The following is a 25,673-nucleotide window of genomic DNA, read 5'->3' as shown; positions in this document are numbered from 1 at the left end:
GGCCTTTCTGTTTTCCTTTTTTCCTCTTTCCTTCCTTCCTTCCTTCGTCTTTCCTTCTTTCTCTTCTGGGGGCAGAGGAAAATTCAGAATGGTTCCCCACTTTCTGTTTTATTTTCCACTCTCTCTGATACTGTGACAAGAAATGATCACATTGCAAGCTCTTTGTCAGTTTTTCTGAAGCGAGGGGTGGGCGGGGCCTGAGCAGTACCTTGCTCCATTAGCCAATGGTGGCGCTGCATGCAAATGAGTCCGTGGTCGGCCTCCCTCGATCAAAACAGTGAGCTCAGAGGCTTTGGACTGCGCCCCGGGTCTGACCAAACGGCGCTGCCCCAGACCCTGCTCACTTTCCTTTGCTCTGCGCCCGATGGAGGGGCGGACACGGCAGCGCTTGATGCTGTCTAACTAGTGTAGGAAAACGGCTCACTTCCGCGCCGCCGAAATGAAGTACAAGGTAAGAGAGCGCCTTTTACAAGAGGTTTCTTCGGCAGCTGGAGGCTGCGCCTTGTGTGTGTTTGCATATTTCCCTCTGTGACAGGCCCTTCTGTGCCCCGGAGAGTTCTGAGACGGATCTTGGTCCCTGAGGTTGGCAAGCAAGCAGCCAGGGACGCGGTCTTTGAGACCCGCTCTGAGGTTTACAGTACACTCCCCGAGCACATCTGTTATAAAAGTTGCCGGGGAACTGCTTTGGTGAGAAGTTAGACTTAGAGCCGCCTCACAGCAGCCACTGCAGATCAGAGGGTGTCTAACTGGAATCGCAGCGCGCATTAGCTCAAGTCTCTTTGGCTTCCCCAGGCATGGTCTCTGCTGCCCTGGGGAGCTGTAAGAAGAGGCATCAGAACGGCAGAGTCTCCCAGACTGGCTCTTGAAGTTTTTCAGCCTTTGCTCTAATCGTTTGGTCGAGAAGGAGTATGCCGTATGTACTTTTGGTGGGAGAAATTAAAAACCCGGATACTGTTACACAGCTGATGACTAAAAGTTCACCTCCTTAAGTGATGTTAGATGCAAGAATAAATGAGTATTAGGCATTTCTTGAAAACACTCTTATTGAGTTTGAATGGACTGAGAGGGAGAGATCGTGAAGGCTCAGGCTGTGCCTGAAAGCTGAGTGTCATAGTCGTAATCCTTGGGCACCATTATTTTTCAATGCATTTTGCACCATTGTTTGTGTGTTTATTATTGGCAAAAGGATTATGATTTGCTCTGCATATTCCTTTTTTTTTTAAGTTGCCCCCATCTAAGAAGGCAACCAGCTTCCAGGGGACACAAAAGAAGCACATTGCAATGAATTGGGCATGATATTTTTTTCTTGGATTATAAATATTAATGCGCCATTATTATTGCTGCTATTATTTTATTTACTATTTTAAACAAAAGTGTTATTAAAATGAATTTTGACAAAGTTGCTATGCTTTTAAATCACCAATTTATATTAACTATCTGACCTTCAGGATTGCACTAGCTGGGAGCTACTTTGTTTTCTTGCTGAATTATCTGGCTCCTGGTTGTCTTTTGTTGTTGTTGTTGTAAGGTTGTAAATACTTGGGCTAACTGATAGCCACCGCCTAATTTCAGTAGTAAATCTTTTGTTCAAAAGCTACAAATCCTGTTCAAAAACTCTGAATCTAAATGTCGAAAGTTTTTATTGCAATACCTGAGTTACAACTTCTGAAAACACAGGTATCGCTTATCTCTGTACTATCAGCTTTCCATTATTTGCATAGTAGGAGAGATTGGAGGGAAGGATCATTCTGAATACTATTAATATTTGACTTTGGGATGCAACCAGAAACAAATCCCTCTACTTGGCAGGAAAGTTCTCTTTCTTGAAGTGGGTCACCCATATTTCCTCAGTCTCCTTATTTAGAAAAGTGGTAAGACTAGATATTGCTCAGCTTGGAGTAATTTTTTTTTTTTTCTTTTTCTCCTTTTCTCCCTGTTGCTGAGTAAGAACTGGCTTGCAGGAAAAAAAGAGAAAGTATGTTCATATATCTATTACTGGAAAGTATAAATGGCCAAAATTAACATTGAGTGCTGCAATCTAGAAAATGGCAAAGTCTCAAGTCACTTTTATTCTGTGACCTCATGATGTTTAACTTTACTCTTTATGGAAAGAAAATCTCATGGCAACTGACAGTGTAAATTGCAATGGGTATTCATGGAGAAATCTGCATCTTTGCTGGGTCTTACCCGTGATGAAAAACCTGCAAAATGTTGTGAATACATTATTTTTATTAGCTTGTGGACACTTTCAATGGCAAAAATGCTGACTTCATTGATGAAACAAGTGGCAGATTGACACTCCATAGTGACTATAAAATGTACCAATAGCTGAAGCAATTCACTTTCCGTTTTGTACAAAGTCTACCTTCTCTCTAGTTAACATTTATTTCAGGACAGATTTTAAGTAGAGAAGATGACACAAAAGTGATGGAGTGATAACATTAATTGAGACTTAGAGTGACAATACAAGATTGTCATATATAATTATGTCAGTAACACTATAAGGTAGGTATTTTATTTATACTCATTTTCAAATGGCACAGAGAGACTAGGTAATTTTTCTAATGCCACACAGCTAGAAAGTGGTGATCTGGGATTAGAACTAAGTTGACCCGGCTCTAGAACTCATGATTTTAACCACTTTTTAAGAGAAAGAACCATCTTTGACCTCTCTTAAAATCCTTCGGAATAGTATTTTCTTTTCCCAGAAAGTTCAAGACTCTATTTCATCCTAAGTATTTCTGTAGGATAGATTTTTTTTTTTAAAGACAGGAACTCTGCAAAACAAAGTGAAATGCACATTTGGCAGTTATTTGCTTAATTTGAATCACTTAGGTTGTAAAACCAGATAATTATTAGACTGTAAAATTCCGGAAATAGGAATTGTCTCTAAAACACTATGTTGCTCTATACACTATAAGTCTAGAACAGACTTTAAAATGTTGCGTGGCCGGGAGCGGCCACTGCACTCCAGTATGGGCAACAGAGTGAGACTGCAGCTCAAAAAAAAAAAAAATGTTCATTGAGCCTGGCTCGGTGGCTCAGCCTGTAATCCCAGCGCTTTGGGAGGCTGAGGTGAGTGGACTGCCTAAGCCCACAGGTTTGAGACCCACCTGGGCAACTTGGTGAGGCCTCGTCTCCACAATAAATAAAAAATTAGCTGGGCGTGGTAGCACGCGCCTGTCGTTCCAGCTACTTGGAAGGCTGAGGCGGAAGGATCGCCGGAGCCCAGCAGGTCGAGGCTGTGGTGGCCGGGAGCTACCACTGCACTCCAGTCTGGGTGACAGAGTGTGACTCCAACTCAAAAAATAAAAATAAATAAAATAAAATAAAATGTTCATTGAGAGATTTATAAATCAGGCCCTATAAGGTTTTGTTGTTGTTGTTGTTTGTTTTTGTCATTGTTAACCTGATTATCTAGTTTGGCTGCTTCAGTGATGGTAACTACAGAACAAGGAAACTTCACTCATTTTGCACTTAATACACACAGCTCCTGGCCAAGTAGCAATGTATTTGCAGTAATCAAGAGACCTGTGGGGAATGTAAGCTATTACTTTGGTTGAACCTTTTGGTTAGCACATAGCCAATCCATCGTCATTTCATTGTATGTTTTTTATTTTGTCCACAGGAAGGCTACAGTCACTGTCATATGTACTTAATGTACCATTTCTTTTAGAAGGGAATCAGTAAGTGGTTATGTCATAGTAAGTTATGGGGGCTTAATTTATTAAGAGCTTTCCACAAAATCCCCTTAATATACAAAGCGTATCCTTTGAGAGGTGGGGAGGTTGCCTCCATGGCCTTGGTTTGCTTGCCCAGTGAAAGCTACCTCCTAAAGGAACTGAAGGTGGCTGATTATTGCCCTTTGCCAGGTGAAGGTAGGGTCTCTGTGCAGCAGTGTTTGAGCAGAAGTCCCCAAGACCCTGCCCTGTTTGTGTAGTCCTGGCTCGGAGCCCCGCCTCCTTGGTTTGGGCTAGGCCCGAGGCTCCGCCCACGTCAGGCCTGGAGCTGACAGGGCCTCAGCAAGCACTGCAGCCTGGTCTCTAATGACTGCAGCTTTTGTGACCTTGCCAAATTTCTGAACTTTTACTTGCCTGCATTAAAATTCTAAATTATTTATCTAGTCTTTTTACAACAAATTGGTCCTTAAATGTTTTTACTGAAGACAAATTTCAGATGGAACTTTCAATGCTATTTAAAAAAAACTACATACCGAAGTTCAGAGTCTTGTGTTCTGGTTGAATGCAGTAGATCAGGGAAAGAAGAATGCATGCAGTATAAGCTTTTAAGGGAACTTTGAAAATATTTTCTTCTCAAACTAGCTTGAGAAAAAATGATAGAGGGTCTTTGATTTAGTCCATATGTCATTTATAACCTGTAGAATTCCCAGTTATTTCCTTGCTTTAATACTTTCGTTTAAAATTCTTTCTTTTTCTCTAAATGATTTGTTGCGCCCAATCCAATTTGGGACTCCTACCTCCCTCCTTTTTAATCTTATTTGAGATCTACGAATTTAAAAGCACTAAAAGATGCTTTAAAAAATATCAGCTTGCTTATTTGTAGACTTATTCATTTATTTATTTAACAAACTCATTTGCAGAGTTAAATGACTTACCTACACAGAGATAAAAGTCTATAGAACTGAAGGTTACCTGATAATACCAAATTTAGCAAGTTGCACGGTGTGTAGCATACCAAGGATTCCTTTAGCATCTTTTCTTTGCTGGAATATACACCAATTCTGTTCTCAGAATTCAGTGGTTTCCTGTCTCCTGTCTGTTCCCTCCCACCAGGTCTTCTAAAGAAAAAAAAAAAAACCACCAGAAAAGCCAAACACCTTCCTCTCCACTTTTCAAGCCCTTTTGTACATTCGCCCTTTTGTACAAGCCCTTTTGTGCCTTCATGACCTCATCAGCTCTTAGTCTTTTATTCGAGCATTTCTTATGCTTCTGTAATACCAGACTTCTGTAGGGTTCAACCCTCCCCACATGGATGCAACACCGTAATGCATATCCTGCACCCCTCACTTTTCCCTCTGCTTGGACTCTGCCATGGGAACTCTCAGTCCCTCACTGCCCCCACTCATTTGGCCCTGTCTCTTTGTGATGACGACTTGAGACGTCTGTCACTCCTACTAATCAAGTTTCCTCCTCCATTCGCTCTATTAAGCAATCAAACTTCTAAACCTTTGTCTCTTGGACTGTCCTATAATCCCTAGAATAGGCTTTATGTTTTTCACCTCTGCTCTGCTCTGTTAGCACTACCTTACTTATTAATCTTTTTCAATAAAATTACTACCTGAATGATACCTGTTCCTCACATAGGTTGTTCACTGGGGTTGTCCAGTTTTAAGTAAACCCCACTTTATATGAGAGACCCACTCTTTATTTGTATGTAGAGGCAACTGATAAACAAGTCCTTGAATGAAAAGCATGATCTAGGATCTGTGAAGTTTTGAAAGGACAGAGACTTGTTCTTTTAAGCTCTTGTATAGAGACAAAACCCAAGGTGAGAGGATTGCCTGAGCCTGCAGATTTGAGACCAGCCTGGGCAACATGGTGAGACCTTACCTCTACAATAAATCAAAAAAATTAGCCAGGTAGGGTAGCATGCACCTGTAGTTCCAGCTTACTTGGAAGGTGAGGCAGAAGGATCACCGGAGCCCAGCAGGTCGACACTGGGGTGGCCATGAGTGTGCCACTGCACTCCAGCCTGGGCGATGGAGTGAGACGCCAAGTCAAAAAAAAAAAAAAAAAATTGCATGGGGTTTGGAGAAAGGCATTTCTGTTTCTGCAGCCTAATACTCTGCAATCTTGGGCAAGTTAAGCTCTCTGAGTCTCAGTTTTATCTGTAAAATAGGGATGATAAAACTTCCTTATGCTGTTGTTCTAAGACCTGACATCATATATGAATAAAAAGTGCTTACCAAGGCTCTTGATATATAGTAAGGAGACAGTGTTAGCTGGCCCCTGCTCTACCCTGTAGAGTAGATGCCCAATATATATTAAATGGATAGCGTCAATTCAAGACCTGGTGATAGGATGATGTCAAAATTCAAGTTACCAGGTTAAGATGTTGAGTATTATTGATTTTTCCATGGGCCTGGATGTGTATTATAGAAGGGCAGGTCCTAGACAGAGAGTCCAAACAGCATATGGCCCCACTTGCTAATGTATTCTTGACTTAGCTTCTTCGTTGTTATTAATAACAAGACTTGATATTCCTGAAATAACAGGCCTTTGCTCACAGTAAGTACTTAACAAATATTGAATTCTTTGTTGAATCACATAAAACATACATACAGAGAATCATTTTAAAGATTTAACGCTGTTCGGCATAGTGGAAAGAACACAGGCTTTGTTTCAAATCCCACTTTTGTTACTTCCTAACAGAATAATTTTATGCAAGGTACTTTAAACCTCCGTTCCCTCATTTGTCCTATCAGATAGTCATAAGGATATAATATATGACAATCATCAGTTTCTAGTAGGTAGAAAGCATTAATAAATGGCAGCTACTATGTGATGTTATAAGATATATATACATACACACACACATACACAAAGATATAGTGATATGTAGATATAGAAGTATTATATAAAAGTATTGCATACGCATAGCAAAAATGTTGGTGAGGAAGAGAGAAAATCATCCATTTTAAAAACCAAAGGTGAAACCCCAAGAAAGGTGATTTGAGGGGACATGAGGAATTTAGGGAAGATACTATCCTTTCCCCTGTTGCAGTTCATTAGAGGGACGTAAATTTAAAGTAAGAAGTCTTGGTTATCTATTTTTAGGTTATTTTAGGGTTAGAAGGAAACTTTAACAAATTGGTTTGAAATGTCAACCACTAGGACCTACGCACTATTCTGCAGGAACATATAGGCTTAATTACCAAGATTCCATGCCAAGATAAATGGAACAGGGCCATTGGGAAGAAATACTATATCTCCAACTTAAAATGCCAGAGAATAGCTGACAGTTTCCTAGGAGACAGATGATTGCAAAGAGTAAGGCCATGAAAAGGGGACCAAAAAAAAAAAAAAAAACCCTGTTTATACTTTGTCAACAAAACCCCCTTCCATCTTATTTACTTTAGACATTCCAGTCATCTCTCTGCAGTAATTCCTACTGGCTAAGGAGGACTCCACACGGCTAGGGAACATTACAGTCTGGCTACAAAAGACTGTCTTCCTCAAGAATCTTCATTTAAAAATAAATGTCCTTGTGGGTGACCTTTTTCACCCTCCATTAGAAAGGGTGATCTTTTAGAAGGTAGTTTTAGTAAACATTGTGATCTAAATGAATTTGAGAAAGAATAGGAATCCTAGAAAATATGAATAGTGATGTTGTGTGACAGCAGTTTTTCATGGTTGAGGTAGAGAGTGGAAACATTAATATTGCCAGTGGAATGTTTTCCAATACATATGCCTGGGCCCCATCATGAACTACTAAATTCTAGTTTATTCTTAAAAAGCAGCTAGTTCCTTTTGTCCTAACCACTAATGGTGCTTAACCAGTGTCGAACTATGTAGTTCATGATCCTTAATTCAAAGGCTGAGTCCAGTAAGTTGGAGGTGTCATATTTCTTTGCAAATCTTCTTAGTGTTGCAAATTAGAATTTCTCCTCATATTTCTAACATGTTCTGGTAATAGTTATAAGATGTTGCCCAAACAGTGTTCCTTATGTGAAATGTTGATGTTTATGCTCGTCAGAAATAAAAATTGAACAGCCATGAGTATGTAAAAGTGCAAACACTGCAAACAACACAAAATATTTGATAACTCCTTTTGAAATTAATTCCTGTTTTTTACACTCTTATGAAATGGAGAATTGTCTATGAAGCTCAACAGAAGTTTGCAGTAACCAAACACATGTAAGGTTAAGTAAGATCTGAACCAGACTTCCTTTCTACTTACCAAGGTTTTATATATTTAGACTGTATGATGTGTCTTTCATATTTTTCCTAATTTTTTTTTTGGTAGGCAGAAACCCTATGCTATCTTTTGGTAACTATGAGTCAGCCTTAATCTCTTCCACTTGAGGTAGTCAGTTTGTTACTCTTAACTTAGCACCTCACTCCTGTAGGAGATGTGGCTAACTCAGGATTTATCCAGGCTTCCCAGTCCCCGGGGCTCCAGCCCTGCTGCTGAATAGTGAGCTGGGCTTCTCAACCTCCCTAACACCCTCCACCCCACAATAAGCAAAGCCCTACACAGAAAATGGCAGTCAAATGAACTTCTAGACACTCCAGTCTTCTTGGAGTTGAGTCTTTAGTGTCAGGACATGTCGGTCACCTGTCGGTGAGTTTCTTGTTGATCTTGCTACTAATCGTTGTAGTATGCCTGAGAGTTTGGCAGGAAATGGGCTTGTGGACCAATAATATTGCTGCACCAACACAACAACTTGGGTACAGCAAAAATGTCAAAACCTCTCTCCCTGGAGTGCTCCCCAGGGGTAGAACTTCAGTGTTATTCTCTGCTTCTCTAACCCTCTTCAAGCAGAGCTCAGTATGATAAGCACACCCGTAAATGGAGCTCAGGAAAGGGAACGGAACAGCAAGAATGCAGGCAGTCTGACGACCTTGTTTCTCTTAATAACCCCAGGTACTGTGGATTTGCAGACAACCTCACAGCACCCAGATGCCCTGGCATATGTCTGGTTTCCTTACAGAGATCACCTAGTCAACTAGAGGACATGTCCATTGACTGAATCAATAACTCTTATCAGTAGCTATCTCCTTTTCTTCCAAATCCTAAATTCAACGAAGGCAGATCCATTAGCAAAAAAACACGTGCCTGCATACCTATCCTTTGTTTTTGGTTTAAAATGCACATATTTTCTGTGGGCATGTATCTGTTTTACAGAACAAAAAATGAGGACATATGGTCTGACAAGAGGAAGGATATTTGAAACTGGGGATTGCCTGGGAAAGTTCAGGAACACATGGTCATGCCATAGATACTCAACAAGAGCTGCTCCTGAGATAGATCAACTGTCGAAGACATTATCCCATCTATCTAAGGGATTTTTAAAAAACATTTAACTGTGATCAGCTGAGCCCAATAGGTAGAGGCTATGGTGGCCATGAGCATGCCACTGCACTCCAGCCTGGGCGACAGACTGAGACTCTGGCTCAAAAAATAAACAAAAAAAATTTTAGTTGTAAATAATAAAATGCTCCTTCTCTTTGTCCTTGCAGGCAAACGCATCTTTAGAAACAAAGGAAAGCCATTAGCAATATGGACTTGTTTGGAACACCCGAGAGTGTGAAGCAGTGAGGGGATTGGATTTTGATTGTTCTTGTAGACCTGGCTGGCAGTGCTGCACCTCTTTGTAGCCTGCAGCCTCTGCACCCACCTCCTGCCTCTCTTATTAAGATCTTAATTACAGACGCAGCTTAGTTCATTGCTGAAGGGAAGGAATTTTGTTTCTCTGAACTGTGTCTGTTTTTTGGTGTGGCAGGTGTAATCATGATGAGATCATTTCTGGTTTGTTTTCTTTTCCCGGGGGAGTTTTTTTTTTCTTTTGAGGAGGAGAAATACAGTGCTTAAGACACAATTTCATGAGCTCATCATAGTGTAGTAATAATAACCGTGCTTTGACTTTATAGAGACCTTTCTCTACTGAAGAAATCAGAGCATTTCACATATATAATTTCATGACTCCTCATAATAATTTTTAAAAGAAGAACATGTTTATTGTCCTTGTTTTTCAGATGGGGAAATAGGCACACATGGCAGGAATTTCGTTGTAATTAGTCTTACAATCTGAAGACTGAGACTAGACTCCCCTAATTCAGTCTAGTGTCCATTCCTCTATCCAGGGTTTCTCAACCTCAGTGCTGTTGTCATTTAGGACCAGATAACTGTTTGTTGTGGGAGCTGTCCTGAGCATTGTAGGACATCTAGCAACATCCTTGTCCTCTGCCCACTAGATGCCTGTCTCTCACACATACACACACACACACACACACACACACACACACACACACATTGTGACAACCAAAAAAATGTCTCTAAACATTACCAAATATCCCCCGAGGGACAAAATACCTCCTAGTTGAGAACTACTGGTCTAATCTCTTCTACTTTCTTCTGCTTAAAAATAATTGTCTCGCTGGTTTTATATGATAGAAGCACCAAAATATCCCCATAGAACTAATTGCCATAATCTTATCACGACTGATGTTGAGCTTAGTGTAACAGGTCCTAACCAAATTATGTCTAGCACCCATCTGATCAAGTGAACGCCATAAAGTACTAAGAAGCATAGGATCAGGTCAAATGTGAAACCATCAAGCCGTCTCTAAGGCAACTTTAATTCTCCAAAGACTCCCTCTGGCTTCTCTCTGCACATACAGAGGGTGCCAAAAAATAAAAAATGTATCCACATTTTAAGAAAGGAAAAAAACTGTATTAAAATTGCAAAACTCATATAATTCACGTTTGACTTCTGCAATTACAAGAGGTGTTCAAAGTGGTTACCATCCCTGTAGACACCTCTGATTGCAGTGAATATCTCTTAGCATCTCTTAAAATATGGATACATTTTTTTTTTTTTTTTTTTTTGGCACTCCCAGGATATACCTCATCATGGAACATACATTTATTTATTTATTTATTTTTGAGTTGGAGTCTCACTCAGTCGCCCAGACTGGAGTGCAGTGGCTGCTCCTGGCCACCGCAGCCTCAACTTCCTGGGCTCTGGTGATCCTTCCGCCTCAGCCTTCCAAGTAGCTGGAACTACAGGCGTGTGCTACCACGCCTGGTTAATTTTTTTTTTTTAATTTATTTATTGTAGAGATGAGGTCTCGCCAAGTTGCCCAGGCGGGTCTCGAACCTGCAGGCTCAGGCAATTCACTCACCTCGGCCTCCCAAAGCGCTGGCATTACAGGCTGGGCCACCAAGCCCGGCAGAACATACATTTAGAACTGGGCTTTTAAGAAAGCTTTTTTTATTCTCATAAACTGGTACATAATATTTACATGTAAGAGCTTATCTCTGCACCTGGGCACTGAACAACTCCATTCTGAGGTTTTCTTCTGTTCCCTTTGCTCCTGTTGTCTTTTCCTCTATCTCCTGGCTGAGAAGCTGGAGCTCCAACAGGTTTTCTTTGGGATGGCAATTGCATAGCAGGGGCAGTGCTGACAGCATATGACTGGACACACCTCTCAGTCAAGTGTGTGGATCTGTTTTTTAAAACTCTTTGAGGACCTCACAAGTGAAGTAGATAATAGCAGTCAGGCACCAAGCCCAGATCAGGTGACAGTCAAAAGAGTTCCAGTGAGGGGTGGCATCCCAGTTACATCAACTGGGATCTGGCTGGGAGATGACCAGGATTGCAGGATATGTGTATGCATTTGTGCTGGAGGGTTTACATGTAATCCTGGGCTGCGCAGCTTGATGCAGGGAGATAGATGGGGATGTAAAAATAGGAACCTCTCTTTCTTCTTTCAAATACTTTATTAGATGTTGTAACTTGGACATTTTGACTTTTGAGAAATGATATCATTTCTTGAAATATGCTATAATATAGTGGATTGGAGTCTCTTGCTCCATTATAACTTAATTCTCATTTCTCTTTCCTAAGTACCTGGATGTTAGAGGGATTTGTCTAGACAAGCAGATAGATGTGATCCGGTGCCAACACTGTAATGTTGGCTGAAATCCAGATGGTTGTTTTATTGTTAATAAAACCTATCTTTTGGGTGAGTGGGTGTCAGGCCTTCATCATTATATGGCGCCTGTCAGATTTATCTAGGGACAGAACCCTGAAAAGAGTTTGTGCCTGCCCCATGTTTTTGATCCTTTGCCAAGATACTGTACTGAAATCTATCAAAACCAGGCAACCTGGGACAAATGCTTATAAATTCCAAGGCTTAATAGCAACAGTGCTAAATTCAAACATGGAGAAGATTCTCAGGAAGGGCATTCTGGCCCAGTGGGAAAGAATTCTAGATTAAGAGGAGAACCAGATGCTACCCCGGCTCTGCTGTTGCTAATCTGAGACCCTCTGGGCTGTGAAATAAGGAGATTGGGTTGAATGGTCCCTTCTTACTATAAAATTCTACCCTAGTCAGCTCTGGTCAACCTATGGGTGGCTTCTGGTTCTAATACTCTATTCTTTCACCTTCTTTAAAGACCCTGAGGAGTTGTTTTGGTAAATCTCAAAGACCACAAATGAGTGAAATATTGAACTCTTAAAAAGGCATATATTTTTTGTGATCATCAGCCTTGTGAGGAGAAGCTAATTTATTTTTCTCAAATAATGTCAGCAGTCAAATTCATCTTCTACCACAGACGAAGAAATAATAGAAGTTGACTGTAAAGTCGTACCCATACAGATACATATGCACACCTACCTGCCAATCCATTTCTAATATTTCTTATATGAAGCAAAGGATTTGCTCTAGTTGGTTTCATGGTAAACAAATCACCACATATGAATGTTTCTGTCTTGCATGAACCTTAAATCAAGGGGAAATAGGTGGCATTCATTCAATGGCTGGGAAGGAAAAGAACCCATCATTTGAAGAAACACTCTTTAATCTCAGAGTTATGATGTCCACATCATGTTACCAAGTCTGGTCAGATAGAATTTTCTTTCTGAGATCCATATATCCAAATTTGCGATGAGTATCAGATCTTTTCACCAGCTCTCAAGAAGTAACATCATGTTGGAGAACCACCAAAATAATACTGGGTTCCAAATGATCCCTTATCAAATAGGAATAGGCCAGCGTGGAAGAGATGTTAAGATTCTCAAACCCTCCCAGCAATTTGGGAGGCCAAGACGAGAGGATTGCCTGAAGCCAGAGGTTCGAGACCAGCTTGGGCAACTTGGTGAGACTCATCTCTACAATGTATCAAAAAATTAGTTGGGCATGGTAGTGTGCATCTGTAGTTTCAGCTACTTGGAAGGCTAAGGCAGAAGATTCGCCTGAGCACAGCAGGTCGACACTGGGGTGGCCTGAGTGTGCCATTGTATGCCAGCCTGGGCTACAGAGTGAGACCCTGACTCGAAAAAAAAAAAAAAAGATTCTCAAACCCAGAAATGGCAACCACACACAGAGCATACAGGGAATATTAACGGTGTCTCCTTCCATGACAAAGAGTGCCTACCTTTGGGAGACAAGTATCTAATTTCACATTTCTTAAACCTTCTCACTCAGAAGTACTCAAAAAAGAGTGTTAAAGCTAATGGTCACAAAAATCTAAGAAAACATGAGGACCTGGGGAAACATGAATGACATGAAGATTCAGAGAAGGTCCAAGATACTCTTGGAAGCTTTGTGACCATGCTAGGGATTTAGAAGAAGCACTTTCCACTGGCTGAAATGCAGTCTAGCTGACAGAGGAGTCTTTGGTGGGAAATACTGAACACTTCTCACCAGTGGTCAGAAGTATGACTGGAATTAGTGGGATCAAGGGGGTTCTTACTGTTGCCTTTCTGAGGGCTAGGTCAGATCACCTAATGAAAAGTGTGCCAGAACACAGTCGACAAATATTACTGGGAAAAAAACTTGGATCATATCTTGTCTTCTAACTCCTGTATTGAAAGTGTCATGCCCTCACTTAACAATCTCAAGAGGATCCAACTCAAATATTCCACACTCCAGATCTTCAGATGCAAGAACCCAAGTATTCTAAGAATTGGAATACAGATACCTGTAGATATCTATGTTTTTTTACTATGGCTCTTTCCTTCTTTGGGAGAAAGTTCACATTTCCCTCAATCCTAAAGTTGATGGTGGGAGGGAGAAGAGAAATGTAGCCAAAATGGTTTGCAGTCTTCAGATCGATGCTGTCAATCTGCACCACAGCACACGAGCCTTTCTTTCTCTTCCCCAGTGTGCCCGGAGACTGACCTTGATGATGTTCCTCTCTCAGCTGCTTCCTTTAGGACTGACTTCCTTCACAATGGCCATTTCCTTTAGTGTGTCTGTTTCTCAGGGTCTGTCCTCTGCATGCATTTGAGCACACAGACACACAAACCCACCAAGGTCAGGGCTCAAATTTGAGGGGGTTGGGTACAGGAAAGTCATGTCATTGAGACTGTGGCAGCCCTGAGGCCTTGACAGGATCTCCTGCATGATAAATATAGAATAAAGTAAAAATAATCAGAGAAAGCCAGACCATTGATGATGTTATCAGTTTTAGTGGGGTGACACACCAGATATTGTGTCTCATTTCTTTTCAAAGAACAGCATGAATGGTCATGGAAACTGCAAGTCACACTTCTCTGTATTTGGAAAAGCAGAAAGTTCCCCCTGGCAGTAGGAGTAAAAAGCTTTCTTGATGTTTTGATAGCACCGGGGGGGAAAAAGGCAGGAGGAGTTGCATGGGTAAGTAGAAGTTGTCATGTGACCTAGAGCTCTTGGTACCCACTTCCCTAGTCAACTGTACAGTATTTTTTCCCCACTCCTCAGGCATAGCTTGAGAACCAGGAACAGCAGAAACCGAGCATTCGGGCAAAGTATTTGAATGGTTCTCTGTCACCTAGTGCCAAAAGCAGATTGCTACACGAAGGGAGCAAGGCTCTTAAAAAGAGACTATTGTATTTAATTTTGCTGGGATGGTCATTTCCTCTTGGCCTTCCTGTTTGCTCAGTAGTTACAAACACTAGTTTCAGAGAGGTTGTGCTCCACATCTGCGTCATTATCCTGTTTTAATAGGAAAGGGCAGGCCTTTTCCTGCTGACCCTCTCCCATGTTCTCTGGTTGTGAAGTTTGACTGACTTGGACATACCATTTATCTTTCTGGTTAGTCCATCTTCCCTATTTCCATCTGAAAATTTTAACCAAACATCTTGCTGAATTCTATAAGTAAAACAATTTTACTCTCCTTACAGAGAACAAGGAAATCAGAGTCTAAATTCCATTTTCATTTAGCAAACATTTAGTGAGTATGTATTTTGTTTCAGACACTATGCTAAAGTTTTGAAAATGCAAAAGGAATTAGACAGCATCCCTGAATTAAGAGGTTCACAGTCTTGAATGGAGCAATCTAAGTCATTTGTAACAAAAAAAATAGTATAGCAGGGAGCTGGGAAAGGAAACAATCAGACAGGCTTTGGAAAATAATCTGGTTATATGGAAGAGGGACTTGAGGTGGGAAGGGGTTGAACTCAGGAAAACCCATTGGAAAGCAACTGTTGTGCTTCAGAAAAGAAAAATAAGTTGTTGAGGGCCAGAACTGTAGAGTGGCAGTGAGGTAGAAAGCACACTACGCTGATTGGGTTTCAGGCCTTGAGGAAACTAGCAAACCTCAGAGCCTCCTACTCGGCAGCTGTGCATGCTCTTAACCAAACAAGGTAAAGGAGGAGAAAGAGGTGTCTGCACTGGCTAAGTTAGAGATAAAGATGCCAATTCGACCACTGGATATTAGAGGCTGGCTTGCAGAAGAAATATCTAGGCTGGAGCTATGGGTTTAGGAATTATCTGTGTGTTCAGATGCCATCCCATAGAGACTTTCTGTAGAAAGCAGGCATGTAGACAAGAAAAGTATGAAGGAAAATCTCGTTGAAACATGGTTACTTAACAGATGGGGGAAAATTGGTCTATGATGAAGAAGGAGGATGTATGATCAAGAGAAAAGGAGAGCTAAATGGTATCGTGGAAGCCAAAAGGAAAGTTTCAAGAAAGCTTGGGGTGGGAATCCCATGTTAGAGACTGCTGCAGGGCTCCCTAAGATAGGATTTATGTCCCTAAATGCTGTTTTCCAATCCTGATTAGAGTCACAGCTTTTATAGCATAAGTATTTAACTTTACTAAACTCTGTAAACTCTGCTCCTAGAGACAGAAAGCCTGGATTCTTGTCTTAGCTCTAAGACTTTCTTGCCAGGTGACTTGGCCGATCATTAACTTCATGAGCGTCATTTTTCTCATTTGTGGAGTGAAAGAGTTAGACTATAATTGTTTAACGTTCCTTCTGGCTTTCAAGTTCTGTGCCCCAACTGTTTTGGTGCTTTGCCAAGCTACACTTCTAACTGCCCATCTCTGGAGGCTAACCATTCAACTGGATATAGAATTACAGAACTCTCTTATCTCTCCTTGATTTGTGTCTCTGTTGACTTTCCCTACCCTGGAGATAAATATCCACAGAGGGTAGAAGAAAGAGTAGATCTTGAATAGACAAACTGCCTTTCTTGGGTTTTTCTAAAATAATCAGATAACCAGCTTCTTTGTGACCTCAAGGAATCCCATCTTTGCACTCCTTGCTAGAAGGATTATCTCTTGATTTACCTACTTATGAATTTTGTACACTTTTGAATGAGATGGTTAGGGCTCCAGCTGAAATGAACGTGGCTTTTATCTTCTTACTGAACTCTTGCCCCAACACCAAGTATTTTCAAAAGTTAAGCTCCTTCCTGATTGATAGTTGTTTCTACTTGCTGATGTAATGTCTCTGTTGGAATCCGGTGAGATTTATCTAGTAATATTATTATTGTCATGATTTCATCTCAGAAGGCCTCGAATGCAACTGATGGTTTCATTATTGCTGTTTGTAGGTATATTCTCAGCAAGAGTTTGTGGTGACTAGGACTCATTCATAATTCCAAAAAAATATTGCTTTGAGATCGTTTCTCCTGAAATGTATTTGTGAGCAACAGAAATATCAGATATGTATAAAAATATGTGAACAAGCATCATTAGAATAGGACCAAGCCTGGGCTGAGAACTGGAAGGAGGCAAAGTAAGGATGGCCTAAGGCCAAAGGGCCATCCAGGAAATTAAATAAAAAGTCCTAATAGCTGACTGAGTCTCAGACAGTGTTAAAGCATTTCACTTGAATGAACTCATTTAATCTTGACAGCAAACTCATACAATGGGTACAGTAAGTCCCCTACATACAAGCATGTTCCATTCCAAGAGCATGTCTGTAAGTCCACTCTGTTTTTTGTTTGAGTTGGAGTCTCACTCTGTCACTCAGACTGGCCGCTCCCGGCCACTGCAGGCGGGTCTCGAACCCGCGGGCTCAGACAATCCACTCAACTCAACCTCCCAAAGCGCTGGGATTACAGGCTGAGCCACCGAGTCCAGCCTTCCACTCTGTTTTTAAGTCCAAAAAAGTTAGCCTAGGTACCCACCTAACATGATTGGCTATACAGTACTGTACTATAATAGGGTTATAATATTTTTCAACTAAATAATACATAAAAAACAGGCAAAAATAAAGAAAAGATCCACTTGTAGAGGATGCATGCAAATGACAATATACACCAGACACGTTAACTAACTTACATGATGGGACATGCAAACACACATTCACGTCTTTGAAAACTTGCAACTGGAAGGTTTGTATATAGGGGACTTACTGTACTACTATCCTCATTCTCACTGTATGGATAAGAAAACTAAGGCACAAAGAAAGAAGGAGTCTGCCCAAGTAACATAGCTAGGACTCAAGACCCCAAGAATTCATGTATTCCATAGAAATAAAAAGAAGAGTTGTTTGTCTTCAGAACTCTATTGTATAATGGAATGGAGCCAAGTTAGCAGGACACTAAGTAGTTGAGCTAAGGTAGCTTAGAGTTCTGGAAAGAGAATTGAACCCAAAGACAATTCTGTTTCCATCTCTGAAAACAATAGTACGGCCTTGGGAAAATGATAAACTGGCCTCCCATCTGAAACAGGGACATGTGTCCAAGTGAGCTCTAAAGGTCTCTGGGCTGTAGCTTTCTATTTAAAAGAGTGGCTGGATGTAGACATTGGCTCTCTATTGCTTGCACACATATTAAATAATTCACTCTCCTGTTCAGCCAAGGCTGAGAATATTTGTCAGTGTGTGATCAGGCTGGTGCTATGGTCCTGTCCCCAACAGCTGTACCTTGCTCTATTTCTGAATCCTGGTGTGGGTGGGCAGTGGGAAGGACTGCTGGGAAGTCAAGTCATAACAACCTGTCAGGAGAACTCACCCGCAGTGCCCACATTAGCACAGATTATGGAGCTCTGAAAGTTCTCCTGAGAAGTATCTCTTGAGGACAGTGTAGAAACATTAGCAGGATATTTACCAGGTGGTGGGAACGTTACTGGGTCAGGAAACAAAGAGCATCCAGAACAACCATCACAGGGGATTCTATCTACTTCTCATCAAGCATGCTCTGGGGCTCTACTTCAGTGCCTCACGGTGTTCCCAGAGTTGGAAGTGACCCAACTCCGAATGCCTTGCACTGATTTTTCCTGATTAGGTTTGAGCCCTTTGCTTTTCTACTGTTTTCGGTTTCTCTTCTTTCCCTTCTTTGTAGCCAGTATAATTGCACAGCTATCAACCCTCAGCTCCCATAGAACTGACCCTGATGCTGTTACTTCTGATTTCATCTGGAGGCTCCCTTACCAGTCATTCCCAATTGTTGAGTGGGTCCAGGAGAAAAAGAGGTCAGAGAGGTAAGCTCTGCCCACTGTATAATCTCGGTACAATTCTGGTGGAGTCATTTCCTGGAGGTCATTTTGGTACAAAGGACGAGCATCTTGTCCTCTGTAACTCTATGACTTTCCTTTCAAATTACAGAATACCCAAAAGATAGAAGAAGTTAAACAGAGGAGATTTTAGGATTATGACACCATCTTTAAGTTGTTCCATGAACCAGGGGAGCTTGCTATGCAATTTTATCTTTATGATGTGAACTTTTGTTGGAAAAACCCAACACTTCCTAGAGTATAACTACAAAGTAAAACCTTCACCTGGAACACACATTCCTCAGTTTCCCTTTAGCTTTCCTTACCACTTACCTGTCTGTGGCACATACTTCCTGGATCTCATAACTGTCAAGCAAAAGGACTTCAACCTCATTCTTGAAGACTGCCGCAAAGCTTTCTGGAGACTGTCCTCTTTGTCTTTTCCCCCTTTCCTTAAGTTAAGTAGTTGTACTGACTAACAGGAGCTTGGCTAACACTAGTAGAATTGCACCCCTTCCCAACTACTGACACAGGGGCAGATCCCTTCCCTAGCACAGTGACTCCAGAGCGGGAACAGCACACGGCATAAGACCTGTGGCCTGGGGCTAGCACAGGGGGACACGATTATGTAAGTTATGAAGAAATGAAGAGGAGGAGGCTGAAAGATAAAGGCCACATTTCTAGAGATGAAAACAGGGGCAAAAGTCCAAACAGCAACAGCCAAAAATTCCACAAATATGTTGCAGTATGAAGTAAAGTCACGAACATACTCCATCCACTCAGCAATCCTCTCTCCCATAAATGAATCCCACTGCAATGGCATTAAGTGCATCCAAACATTTTAATGAAGCTCTGAAGAGAGCACATTTAGTTTTCTCAATGCTTGAGATGAATTTCCAAAGTTTCTTGATTCTTCCATGCTCTGGGAAGGGGGCAGGCATGCGGGAATGGCTGCCCACGTGCTGGGAAACATTACTAATGCCAAGAAATGAAATCTTCAGAGGCTTTGAAAGGCTTCCAAAAAATGTCAGCACGTATGGCCACTCTCTGCTGAATGCCTACTTTGGCTGTCTGCTTAGTACTGAATGTGCCAGACAGGCCTTCATACAAAGACAGAGAGTGTTTGGGGACCATGAAAGGGGAAGACATAGCCTTTTGAATGTGAATGGTGAGATTCAAAAAGTAGGTGATAAAGGAAAGGGGGGCCTCTCAGGAAAGGTATGAGTGAAAGACTGAAAGAAAAAGAGTTGGCATCTACCGATGTGCTAATAAATTCCTTGTAGCTCCTGTCAACTCCAGAGATGTAGATGAATGTCATACTGTATTCCATGCCTGATTATTATGGCATGTCTATATGCCTGACTTATAGACACTCTTTTATCCAAAAACCTCTTGATTATCTGAAAATAAGATGTTTTAAGCCCTCCCAAGACATATAAAAGTATACTTCTGTTTACTTTTCAACACCAAATATAAATGCCATTTATACTGTGTGTCATCTGGGATTTTCTTTGACTCTTTTCACCTCCAATATAGGAGAAAATGAGAAATATCTGTTGAAATACATATGAATACCTTGGAATTTTTTTTTCCTTAAGCTCACTTTTAAAAAGGAAGAAAAATGTTTTGTGTAGTGAACCATTCTCTAACTCTTTAAGAGTGCTACTCATAATTCCTTGGCACAGCATCTACTGCTAGAAGAAAGAACTCTTCTGGTGTTCGAGCTTTTCCAAAGAGACAGTCTGACGTCATTGGTGGCAGACACAGTATGTATGTATCTGTCTTTTGTCTGCACCATCTGTTTTTCTCCTTACAGGATATTGTTCAGATTTATTCCTCTCTGTTTCCAGGAAGTGTGCATCTCCATTAGAACATGAGCTTTAGGTGTTAAAGGACCTGAGTTAGATATTCTAACATGATTTCCTTCTGTTCCTTCCTTCCTAGAATCTTATGGCAAGGGCCTTATATGACAATGTCCCAGAGTGTGCTGAGGAATTGGCCTTTCGCAAGGGAGACATCCTGACTGTCATAGAGCAGAACACAGGGGGACTGGAAGGATGGTGGCTGTGCTCCTTACATGGTCGGCAAGGCATTGTCCCAGGTAACCGGGTGAAGCTTCTGATTGGCCCCGTTCAGGAGACCACCTCCTGTCATGACCAGCCTACTTCTGGACTGATGCACCAGACCTTTGGCCAACAGATGCTCTATCAAGTGCCAAATTCACAGTCTGCTTCTCGAGACACCGTATACCAAGTGCCACCTTCCTACCAAAATCAGGGAATTTACCAAGTACCCACTGGCCATGGTACCCAAGAACAAGAGGTATATCAGGTGCCACCATCAATGCAGAGAAGCATCGGGGGAACTAGTGGGCCTCACTTAAGTAAAAAGGTAAGTGGCTAACTGTATTTTTGTTCCCTACTTTTTTTTTCCATTGCACTTGGGACAACAGGAATGTTCCCAAAATAATAACTGTCAAGAAGTAAATATAATATATACCCTAGCTCAGGCATCATCGTTGCATGATTTTGCCATTTGTCGGTCTGCAAAACTTTCTTGAACTACCACGTGCCGAGTACTGTTGTTCCCCAGTTATTGTAAATTCCTATGTCATTCTGGGCCATATAGGCCTTGAAATTGTTTCTCTCCAACCTTCTGATAGTTCTGCTTCTAGACCTAGATTCTGTGTTCAAATAGTTGCCTGTCTTTCCTATTTTTTCATTGAGTAATACAGATACCAAATCTTGTACAACCATCATGCTGCAACACTGATCCTCCTTTGGCCAAAAGCTAAATCATTACCTCACTGTCCTGGCTAGGCAAAGAACCCATCAGGAGTAGAGAAAAGTGAGGAAGCTGAGAGTAGGTCATGTTCGCCAACTTGTTCGGTAGAGTTGTCAGTTAAGATTGACTCATTCAAAATGCATAGAAACTAGTGAATTTGGAAAGAAGCCATCCTCTCGTCCTTCAAGTAATTCCTATAATAATGCCCAAGGCAGTGGATGAAAATAGGGTACTTAGAGATCAATTTTTTTTTTTTTTGAGTTGGAGTCTCACTCTGTCACTCAGACTGGAGTTCAGTGACCACTCCCGGCTACTGCAGCCTCGACCTGCTGGGCTCCGGTGATCCTTCCGCCTCAGCCTTCCAAGTAGCTGGAACTACGGGCATGCGCTACCATGCCCGGCTAATTTTTCATTTATTGGAGAGATGAGGTCTCATCAAGTTGCCCAGGTGGGTCTCGAACCCGCGGGCTCAGGTAATCCACTCACCTGAGTCTCCCAAAGCGCTGGGATTACAGGCTGAGCCACCAAGCCCGGCCAGAGATCAAATTTTTTTAAAAAGCGTGGAGAGCTCTTCAACACCCTGTATAAGCCCAAATACTACAGCAATTTGTGATAAATAGAAGTTTATTCACTGAATAATGAATGTTGAGCATCCTTGTGTCTTTTTTATTATTATGCTATAGTGATGAATTAAAGAGTAAACGAAGCCCTGGTGATGCTTACATGGCAGGGAGGAGACATAACTACGATAATGTCAGGTGAGGATATGTGCTATGAAGAAAACATCAGTGGACTTTTAGGGGAAGGGTAGTCAAAACCAAGATGATGCTATGTGAGCATTACAAGGGAAGGATTTTCTCTTTCATATACTGCCAAATTCCAGTGGGTCCTGCAAGGGATGGTATTAAGACTAAACCAATTTAACAGATTAAAAAAAAAAAAAAAATCCCTGAATTGCAAGAGGAAAGATGCAGTTAGATACCTGACTCTTAGGCCACTGGTTATAGATGTGTTCTGCTTCAAGTAAATCTAATCCAAACTCTGAATTTATAAACCCATGTAAATTAGGGAATATCTCTTTGCATGATATTAGAATCTTTGCATGATATTAGATTCTAGAAAAACAAGGGGAAAATACTTATTGCGGAATTCCTTTAAATAAAAAAACCATGAATGCATTTCAGATCACATCTTATCTAAAAAGTATGTTTTATAGAACACTTCTCAAGAGCGCACGTGTTGCATAAGCCAGTAGATGTCCCTTAGGAAAAATTCTTCAAGAGTGTTGAAGAGCTTTCTAACTAGTATTGCCCAGGACAATGATGCCTAGCTAGAGGCTATAGACTGAGCCATGACCTTTCAAAGTTCTTCTTACCCCCAGAGACTTTTGATTCAAAGAGAAAACCAAACCTGGCCTCTATCTCCAGAGGGGCAAATGAACAGTTGAAAGGTGTAACTATAGATAAATAATGTCTCTCATTCTTAGTCCTGGTTGTTTGCACCTTAAAAATAGCTCTCCTTCATCTGAGCCAGTGTGAGGCAGACAGGGAGGCTAGAACAGGAAGTGCTTGGCTGAGAGGTGCTGGGCTCTACACTTTCATCACAGTTGATTTTGGCAGTAAAATGACATGTTTTCCTTTTTAAACTCAACCTTTTAAGTTCCAAGTCTGAGAAATCTAAAACTTCAGATTTCTCTCCATCATATTTGCTGTAACTGCCTTGTTTCTCTTGGTTCTTCTTCTTTTTTTTTTTTTTTTTTTTTGATTTGGAGTCTCACTCTGTTGCCCAGACTGGAGTGCAGTGGCCACTCCCAGCCACCTCAGCCTCGACCCACTGGGCTCCGGAGATCCTTCCACCTCAGCCTTCCGAGTAGCCAGAATTACAGGCACACGCTACCATGCCTGGCTGATTTTTGATTTATTGTAGAGATGAGGTTTTGCCAAATTGCCCAGGCAGGTCTCGAACCCTCGGGCTCAGGCAATCCATTCACCTCAGCCTCCCAAAGCGCGGGATTACAGGCTGAACCACCGAGCCCGGCTTCTCTTGGTTCTATATCTTTCAAAGGGCAGAGACTTTGACTTGCCTTCCCTCAGATAGATGAAAAGGAGCTGGGGCACTGGGCACTTGGCACTCAAATTCCTTGTTTTGTTGTGTTTTAAAAAAAATTACACTCTGTAGAATATTTCATATTTAGCAAAAGGTAGATGAGTCCTGTAGGAGGAAAGTGACCTCTGAAGAGGACCTCTGTCAGCCCTTGCAGGGGGCGCAGCCAAGGCTGGGGAGTAGGTCAAGCCTGAAGCATTGCACTGTGGGGTCTCTAGCAGTCACATGACCAGTAAAGGAAGAGCAGGAGGGTGGTCCTGACTTCTTCCTGCCAAATACCAAGTACTCTCCACACTATCTCGACCTCCTTCTGAAGGCTTCTTAGTACCTCTGGGTCTCTAGGTTGCCTGCTTCCCTTCACTGTTCCCTGGACCACTGGTTCACATTCCCATGGGAGTGAGTTTGCCTCTTCCTCCCTTTCTTCCCTCCCCTCCCGCCCCCCACCCACCCCTTCACCTTTCCTTCTTTCCTAGTGGAGATGGCTTAGCTGCTAAAAGGTGATTTTAACCTTTCAGTTAATAGCAACTACTTAAAAAACTCCTGTCAACATCTTCCCAGGTATAGAACCGTTTCGGTGGCTGGGAATCATACTGAAGACTTAAGCCAAGGCCCTAAGAGATCATCCCAGTGCAGGGGGATCGGGCGTGGCTTTTTAAATTTTTTTTTTTTTCGTTTTAGCAATTTTACTGACTTGCTAAATAAAACAATTTGCTCATATGTCTTTTGTTTTTCTCTTTGCTCACCTGCTTATTTTCTCTTGTAATTTTTCATCTGTAAAATGGTAGTGAACCCAGAACTAGATATGCTTGGTAGTTTGAGCTGTGGTCCTTAAAAGCCAGTAAACAAGAAAATGAGGAGGCAGGGGTAGCTTGTTCTGAACCACTGAAGTGTGGTTTTTAAAATTTCACTGAATATAGAATCACTTACAGAGGTAGAGAAGGTGAGTTAAAATGCAGATTCCTAGGTCTTCCCCTCAGAGATTTTAATCCAGTAGCTCTGGGCTAAGATCCAGGAAACTGCATTTTATTGACCTCCTTGCATAGTTCTGAGGGAGGTGGTCCAGGACTAGACTTTGAGAAACACCGAAGGGAACATGAAGGGGCTGGGACATGTTCCAATCTGATTGTGATTCAGGACTTTCCATAGTTCAAAATTCCCTTGATGATGCTACAAACTATGGGGCTTCAGAAGTTTTATCCACCACCCACCACGGTTTTTTCTACTAATGAATCACTTAAGGAAAAAAAAAAAAAAAAAGACAGTGGATTCTGCCTTCTCTCACTTCAACTTTGCTCTCTGGGAAACTGCAGTCACTACCCACTCTCTTGCATCCCCTCCACATTAACTGGCATTCATCATGTGTTAAATCAGCATTTAGACAAAGAGTCATAAAATCCCCACCCTTTTATGAAACAGAGAGACAGCATGAGAACTGTGGAACGAGTCTGGGCTTTGGGGTCAGGCTGACTCTAGGTTCTGTTTCTTCATAACTTTGTGTCCCTCGGCAAGTTACTGACCTTCTCTAAGCTTTGGTGTCTTCATCTGTTAAATGGGAGTGATCATAGCTACCTCACAGCGGTGTTGTAAGAATTAAATAGAGCACAATATAGAGGGTAGCATAGCGGGGCCAAAAAAATGAGTTCCCCTCACCTTGTTTTTTCTTTCTTTCTCAGAGTTTGTTTTGAACAGCATCGGCCCTGTTTATGCTTCTTGCTGTACTCTGAATGTGCAGATAATTGCTAGCACATACACTGTACCTTTTGGATGTGGGACTTTCTCTTTGGTTCTACAAAAATCCTGCAGAGAATGGAAAATAACTCTCAGTTATCCAGAAGCCATAACATAGACAACTTTGCTTAATCTCATTAGTCTTTTTCATGCTAGGTTTTGTGTGCAGAGCCATTTAACCCATTAAGTGTTGTAGGCAGAATGCCCAGAATCTACGAGAATGTTTGAAAGCTGCATTAAAGGTCTTTGGCTCCAAAATAGGAAACACAAAAACTACAAAATAGAAATTAATAAACATTGAGACAAATGTCTAGGAAACAATATCATGTCGACTCCATTAAATTGTTAAATTTAGCCTGGGAAGGTGGCTCAGCCTGTAATCCTAGCACTTTGGGAGGCTGAGGTGAGTGGATTGCCTGAGCCCGCGGGTTCGAGACCTGCCTGGGCAACTTGGCAAAACCTCATCTCTACAATAAAATAAAAAAATTAGCTGGGCGTGGTAGCACACACCTGTAGTTCCAGCTACTTGGAAGGCTGAGGCGGAAGGATCGCCGGAGCCCAGCAGATTGAGGCTGCGGTGGCCCGGAGCGTGCCACTGCACTCCAGTCTGGATGACAGAGTGAGACTCCAACTCAAAAAAAAATTGTTAAATTTAAA

At 41.6% G+C, this 25,673-nt stretch overlaps 1 protein-coding gene across 1 annotated transcript in view; it reads left to right on the top strand.

Annotated features, from left to right (window-relative positions):
* Positions 1-272: 272 nt before the first annotated feature.
* The window catches only part of NEDD9 (neural precursor cell expressed, developmentally down-regulated 9), a 48,825-nt gene continuing 23,424 nt past the window's right edge, over positions 273-25,673 (top strand). The window contains exons 1-2 of the mRNA XM_008054951.2: positions 273-451; positions 20,346-20,792. Coding sequence (XP_008053142.1) covers positions 440-451; positions 20,346-20,792 — 459 coding nt within the window. The 5' untranslated portion in view covers positions 273-439. The remainder of the gene's footprint in view (positions 452-20,345; positions 20,793-25,673) is intronic.

Source organism: Carlito syrichta, unplaced genomic scaffold, assembly GCF_000164805.1.
Source record: "Carlito syrichta isolate Samal-C Ts95f unplaced genomic scaffold, Tarsius_syrichta-2.0.1 Scaffold301620, whole genome shotgun sequence".
Taxonomy (NCBI): Eukaryota; Metazoa; Chordata; class Mammalia; order Primates; family Tarsiidae; genus Carlito; species Carlito syrichta.
This window is presented reverse-complemented; position numbering and strand designations above follow the sequence as displayed.